This window comes from Tupaia chinensis, unplaced genomic scaffold, assembly GCF_000334495.1.
Source record: "Tupaia chinensis unplaced genomic scaffold, TupChi_1.0 Scaffold000294_3, whole genome shotgun sequence".
NCBI lineage: Eukaryota > Metazoa > Chordata > Mammalia > Scandentia > Tupaiidae > Tupaia > Tupaia belangeri.
The window spans coordinates 238010-245229 of record NW_006159781.1 but is presented as its reverse complement, the minus strand read 5'-3'; the positions used below and the strand labels follow the sequence as shown (position 1 = coordinate 245229).

The 7220-nt window shown below is 59.3% G+C and overlaps 1 protein-coding gene across 1 annotated transcript in view; it reads right to left on the bottom strand.

The window, feature by feature from the left end:
- Window positions 1-5619: 5619 nt before the first annotated feature.
- The window catches only part of ARFGAP3 (ARF GTPase activating protein 3), a gene marked incomplete at its 5' end in the record, with an annotated part of 51733 nt that continues 50132 nt past the window's right edge, over window positions 5620-7220 (bottom strand). The window contains 1 exon segment of the mRNA XM_014588678.1: window positions 5620-6646. Within this exon segment, the coding sequence (XP_014444164.1) occupies window positions 6629-6646 (18 nt within the window).

Sequence of the window (7220 nt, the reverse complement as noted above, 5' to 3'; positions counted from 1 at the left end):
GCTTCTGATTCTGTACGGACCACAGCCGGCTCCCCCCGCCGTGGCTTGTCCCACTGGCTTCATGTCCCCGTGTCCACGGCCCTTCGTTCTCATTTTCCCTAACGGTCACTTAAGGAAGCATTTATTTGGGGCTTAACGTGAAATCAAACAAGTGAGATCGTGACCGTGAGCACGCGGACCGGGGCCTGGGCTCTCTGCAGTGGGACTCCGGAAAGGCTGTCACGACGGGATGGTCTCTGGTCGCCAGAGGTGGGTCATGTCATCTCCTATGTCCTCCACCGCCCTCCCTCCGTGTGACTGGAGCCTCGTCGCTCCTGCCCCCTTGGCATGGGAGCCGCTGTCCGCTGTCCGTGTGGCCCTCGGCCGTGCAGCCCCAGCCGCGCACTGCCCAGAACCGATCCGATGCTGCCCGCCTCGCTGGCTCTTCGCCACAAACAAACCGTCTTCCTTCACTTGCGCTGCACACACGGACGCTGGCGTTTCCGGTCTCTCTGAAGGCTCTGGAACACTTTGCTTTGTTCTTCAGCGGCATCTGGGCTCGACCCGCCCGCACGAGCCTTCCTGGGAAGTCCTTTCCCTTTACACTCAGGCCCTTTGGGTCTGCACCTGCCGTCCAGTCCGAGAGCTCCGCTCCAGAGAGGCCCAAAGCTGGACCCTCCTGACCTCCCAGCCACGGGGTCTGCCGTTTCTCCTGTTTCGTTCTCGTTTTCTATGGGGCCACGTGCCTGCCCGGGGAGCATGAGGCCTCACCGGGCAGCCACTCTGCAATGCACACACACACACACACACACCCACACACACACACACCTGCCACTCTCCAGGTCCAGGTCCAGGCGCCAAAGCTCGGTCGGCAACGCGGGCACAGCGCCTTCACCGGCACGCCAGCTGCTGGCCCTGCGGGCCGTTTTGGTTGTGCCAATTCTTGCCCGTGTTCACCTGGCTCCCTCGGCCTTCCTGTGTGCTCGGTCACGTCCTCCCAGGCAGAGGGACAGGCAGGTAGCACAGCGGGAAGCCTCGTTCGGGACACCATTCTCATCAAAGCACTGTGAGTAGGTGGGAGTTCGCAGCTCCACAGCGTCAGCGTCTCCCCTGCTTGCCCAAGATCTCCATATCTCACCCCAAGGTGAGGGCCAGATCCCGGGAGGAGGGAGGGCTGAGGACATCTCACCCCAAGGTGAGGGCCAGATCCCGGGAGGAGGGAGGGCTGAGGACAGGGACTGCTGCATGGCCCTTCCCTCCCTCTGGTGAGTGCACGTGCCCTCCGGCAAATTGGGGGGGGGCTGGTGTGTACGCCGTGTGAACACACCTCACGTGTGTGCCTGGGGCATTCGGCAGGGCTCAGACGTGAACCCGGAACCTTCCACATGGGTCAGCCTCGCGGAAGGTCACGCTCGCCACTGTACCATCGCCTGGTCTCGTTTTTTTTGTTTGTTTGTTTTGAGAGGTTTTTGCTACAGGGTGCATGCGCTCACCAGAAAGAAAGAGAGATAGAAAGCGAGAAATCACCCCCCAGGGGGGATGGTCACGCCGCAATCCCTTCTCCTCCAGTCTCCTCTGGGGATCTTGGGCACGCACACACACGCACCCAGTTTGAATTTAAACCCCCGGGTCCGGGACTTGAACTGCAGTAGACTACATGGGAGTCCAGCGACATAGCCATTACGTCAGCTGCTGGTCCCCTCCTAGTCTCATTTTAAACCACTTATTTGGAGACTTATTCCCCCTCCTGTTTTCCCTGTTCTGTTTGAAACCCACGTTATTCAGAGGTGAGGCCCGCATTTGTTCGGTAATTGCTTTAACCTTTGTCCTCCTACTTTTTTTTGTTTCTACTATGGGGTGCCTACACTGGGTAGAGACAGAGACAGAGACAGAGAGGCAAGAAATCGCTTCCAGGAGGGATACCACATTGCAGTCCCTTCTCCGCCCTCCTCTCGGGATTGTGGGCATGCACCCACACTGTGTTTTTCAAGCTGCTGGGTCTGGGACTTGGACTGCAGCCAGCCATGTGGGGTTCAGCACCACATTTGCCAGAGAGACAGAAAGTGAGAAACCACCCCCCCAGGGGGATGGCCACACCACAGCCCCTTCTCCTCCATTCTTCTCTAGGGACTTTGAGCACAGATGCACACACATGCGTTTTGAGCTGCCAGGTCCAGGACTCGAACCGCAGTCAATGTTTCTACTATGGGGTGCCTACACTGGGTAGAGACAGAGACAGAGACAGAGAGGCAAGAAATCGCTTCCAGGAGGGATACCACATTGCAGTCCCTTCTCCGCCCTCCTCTCGGGATTGTGGGCATGCACCCACACTGTGTTTTTCAAGCTGCTGGGTCTGGGACTTGGACTGCAGCCAGCCATGTGGGGTTCAGCACCACATTTGCCAGAGAGACAGAAAGTGAGAAACCACCCCCCCAGGGGGATGGCCACACCACAGCCCCTTCTCCTCCATTCTTCTCTAGGGACTTTGAGCACAGATGCACACACATGCGTTTTGAGCTGCCAGGTCCAGGACTCGAACCGCAGTCAACCATATGGGAGTCCAGCGACATAGCCACTATACAATATGCTGGTTCCCCTACACATGGGAGTTTTGAGCGCCGGGTCCAGGACTCCCGCGGTCAGCCACACTGGAGTCCCGCGATGTGACCGTTGCGCCACCTGCTGGTCCCACCCCGCTGTTTTCCTGCCTTCCCTTGAACAGGGCTTCATTTCGTATCATGTATTTTTACAATTTCAGTGGATTTTCTGGACTGAAGCCAGCAAAGCGGCACCAGGGCCACCTCAGATTTATCAGATCCCCTCCCCAAGCCATGGGGACACAGTGAGTGGCAAAATGTGGGTCTGGGTGGTGACATTCAGGGACCAGAGGGCCTCGGAGAAACTGCCGGGCCGGGCCGGGTGCTGGCTGGACGGCCGCAGTGAGGGCATGAGTGGGTGAGTGCGGGCTGGTGCACCTCGGGGCGTGGCCGAGGCAGCGTGCCTACTGTGCGCCAGGCGCCCACTGGGTGGCTCCTTGCAGCACTCCCAGCTCTCCGCTCCTCGGAAGGCCGACACGCCGAGCCTGGTGTGGTCCTGCCACAGAGCCTGTTCCTCCCTGAAACCAGCTTCTAATCCCCAGGACCCCCCAGGACTAGCTTGGCTGTCACTCTGCGAGTGGGGGGCCTCAGAGGGGTCCCTCAGGGCCCTGGGCTGGGGAGGATGGGAGCCCAGCCTGCGGGGTCCAGGCTGCTCGGCCCACCAGACAAGGGGCCCTGGGGGTTTCAAAGCCCCCCCAGCCGGTCGGACCCGGGTGGGGCGCTCAGGAGAGGTGTGCAGACCCACTGGCTGCATGTGAAGGGGCAAAGACAGAGGTGACCAGCCTCTCCCCAAGGCCACGGCAGAGAGCCAGGCAGGGGAGCAGTGGAGGACACCTTCTGGGTCCCCCTGGCGTCGTCACAGGACTCGAAGGCCTGTGGGGACAGCTGTGACCGCACATGCAGACAGGCTTTCCCGAGCAAGGCCGTGCCCCGGGAGCCCAGGGCTGTGATGTGCGGTGCAGGGGCTGGGGCAGCTGCCCACCCGAGGGGACTGTCACAGGCTGGGGGGCCAGGGTACCTGCTGGGGCAGCTGCCCACCCGAGGGGACTGTCACGGGCTGGGGGGCCGGGGTACCTTTTCCACCCACTCCCTGACCCCACAGCAACGCCAGGTGGACAGAACCAGAGAGTCCTGATGCCCCTCTGCACCATCCCTGTGTTCGCCCCGTCCTGTGTGTCTTCCCCGTTCCCGTGTATCCCCCCGTCCCCATGTGTCCCCCCATCCCGGTGTGTCTTCCCTGTCCCTGTGTGTCCGCAGTGACCCATCCGGGGATCCAGTCCCAGCTCGCTCTAGCTGAGACCAAGGCCCTGGGGAAGCAGAGTAACAGGAACAGGCGTCCGGGTGGGAGGGAGGCGCAGACCCGGCCTGTCGTGGGATACAGCGCAGCTTCCCCGGTCAGGGTGGAGGGAGGCCCGTCCCCCAGGGCAGCCCTGGAGGGCACGGCCACCCAGTCCTAGCGCAGGCCCAGAACCCAGGACTGTGTCTGTGGAGAGCGGCAGCCTGAGGAAACACGGTGTGGCCTTTACGCACAGGCAGGGCTGGCCTCCGTGGGCTTCCTGAGCAGTGGCCGGAGCACTCACGTGAAAACGCGCCCTGCCCGCTCCCTGCTGTCTGTACTCTGTCTGTACCGATAAAAGGAAGCCACGTGTGTTTATCGGATTTTGCCCCAAAAAGATGAGAGGAATTACTCGCCCAGCCGATTGACACCTTCGGACGATTTACACCCAAACAATGGCTTCGCGGTCCCTCTCCTCCCCACCCCTGCATTCCATCTCCTCTTCCCCCATTTTCCGCCCTCCGGGCCCATTCGGGGTCGCAGCTTCTCCACCCGAGAGGCTGAACCCACGGATCCTCGCTTTTCGATGCTTGTGTGTCTGTGTGTGCGCTGTCGCCGCGGTTTCTAATCCGCAGCCTTCCCCACTCAGAGAAACGTGTCTGTCCTCCCTCTCGGCCTGTGCTCCAAAGCGGCCCTGGAGGTTCCCAGAAGTGACGCCCTGGTCCTCTGGCCACCGTGAGAGCTGACAGGCCACCTGAGCACATGGGAGGTGGCACCCACAGGGTTTCCCGACAGGCTGGCTCAGTGTAGGGAGGGCCCTGTCCCACCGCAGGTGAGCAGGTGCGTGGCCCAGGCCAGCTGCCTGTGCTGGGCAGGAGCTCGGAGCCCAGAGCGGCCCTGGGCACGGGGAGGAGGCCCTGGGGGCGGGGCCTGGGCTGGAGCTGCACCCCCTCTGGCTCTGCCACCTCGTTGGGGGGACCTCGGTTTGGAGCTGGAAGCCCTGGCCTCCTGGGTTGTTAGGGTTGCCGTTCTCTCTGCCTCCTGCCGGAACCTGGAGCTCCACTGTGTCACAGTTCCAGGGCCCGTCCCAGGAGCACTCAGACAGCGACTGCAATGAGCCACCCACGTCCCAACAGCTCTCTGAGGTGAAACGCTGTGCTCGGGTGCCAGACCAGGGCTTGAAAGTCACGCTGGGTGTGCGTGCGTGTCTGCCCCAAATCTCAGAGAGCAGGGTAGGGATTTGGGGTGGCCATCCCCCTGGATGGGTGATTCCCACTTTCCTCCTGTCTGTCTCTCTCTGGTGAGGACACACGTCCTACAGCAGAAGAAAGAGCAGGTCATTTTCTCCTGGGAAGGCCTTCGCAAACCACACCCCTCCTCCCCTCCTGGCTTTCCCAATTCCTCTTGGCGCCGGGCTCGGAAACAGCGCCTGCAGCGCCATGAAAGCACAGTAAACACCTCCCAGGGCCACCCTGCCACTCCTCGGCCTGGTCTCTGCTGGTTCCCACCAGGCCCCTGTCCTGTCACCACTTTCTGCCTAACCATCAGACCCCAAATGTGCTCCGTTAAATATTAACGAACATCTTTAATACATGAAGCATTCATGCGGAATGATTACAAAACATACCACCGAGGCCCAAGGATAAACGGCCCAGGAACACACGTGTGCATATATACACGCACACACGTGTGCGTATACACATGCACACGCGCCCTGGCCAGCCCGGCTTCCAACGGTCACAACGGTTTTCGTAAAACAACGTGGGAGACGTGTCTACTGTGGCTGTTTATTATGTTTACAAGTCTACAAATCTGAGTTTTTAAGAAAGATTCACAAAATATTTGTTTGAAACCACATATGGCTCATCAAATTTCCAATATGTTTTACTGTGCTGATCAATATATTCTAATGCTGTCTAAAACACAGCCAAAGGATTTGTCTTTATTCTCTTACCCACATATTCTGTAAATTTTGAAAACCAAGATTTAGATAGAAAAAATACCAACAAACCCCCAATTACATTGAAATTTTCCCATATGCTGAACTATCTTCCGGGCGGTATCTTCCCCTTACTCAGTTTCAATTCTACACCATCGATTGCTACACGCGCTTGGAGGGTGCTCTCTTACATTTCTCATAAATTCAAACAGCAACACCTTGTCAAAGATAAAATTAACCCCCTGGGCAATGTGGAAGCTTAGGTTTGTTAAGAGCACTCACTGAAAACATTGTTAAACTTAGAGCTGATGTAAACAAACGATCTACAAAGGGACAGAGACGCCCACGTCTGAAATCACCTCGCTGCGTGGAAGGGGATGAGGCGTCAAGGTGGACGCCAGCGCTCTTGGTCTTTCCTTTTACTCTTTGCTCCTTTTAAAGAAACGTGCGTGCCGTGGGTTTTGTCCCTCCTGGCCGGTCTCGGTCCGCGGGCCCTGGCAGCCTGGGCCCCTGCCCAGGTGAGGCTGGCAGTCCAAACAGAGGCCGCAGGAGCCCAGCCCAGGTCCAGCCGCAGGACAAACGGAGCCAGGAGGATGAAGCGGAGGCTGTGCCGAAGGCGGGCGGGGGCAGGCAGCCACGGCACAGGAGCCACAACAAAGCTTCTACCACGTCGAACAGGAGGATTTCTCGAAGGAAACAGTAAAAACCAGAGAATATATATATCATGAAAAAGTAGCCTGACAATCTGCAAAAGCCGTCCGGTCTGGGTCGCAGCCCATGACATGGCCACTGGTTCACTTCAAGGGCTTTCTGGAGATGTGCGTCGCGACGTCCACGTTAAGAACCATAGCGATCCTAGAGGGAGCCAAGGGGGGGTTACCCACTCTGCCTCGGGCCTCGCCGGCACGCCGCCTGTCAGCACCCCGAGTGGCACTGCAGTCAGACGGCGCACCAAGTGCTCGGCGTCGGCAGCGACATGCAGCCCCAGGTGTGAATAGCTGGAGGCAGCATCGCTGCAGCGTCCTCACCCGGGACAGCACCTGGGCCTCGAATCCACCCGGACTCACACCCTGCCTATGGCACCAGGGGGTTGGTGCTTCCCGGCACGGTGAAGACAGGAGCAGAGGGCCTGGCGGGCGGAGGGAGCGTGGCAAGGCCAAGGCCGCGCTGAGCCCTGTGGGGAGCAGGTGTGGGGCGGGGGAGGGGCAGGGAGGATGAGGAGCAGCAGGTCTGAGACCCTGACATTTTGGCTCAGCAAGTGACTTGAGCTCTTCGTGTCCGTGTTTCTGCCTATAAAAGGGGACTTAGAGGGGAGCAATCTACAAAAGAGGGTGCTATCCCCTACGATAGGGACGGATGGCATGGATTCGGATGGGACTCAGCCGGCCTCGGGACACAGCTCTGTGGAGTCTACGTAAAGGGCCGACAA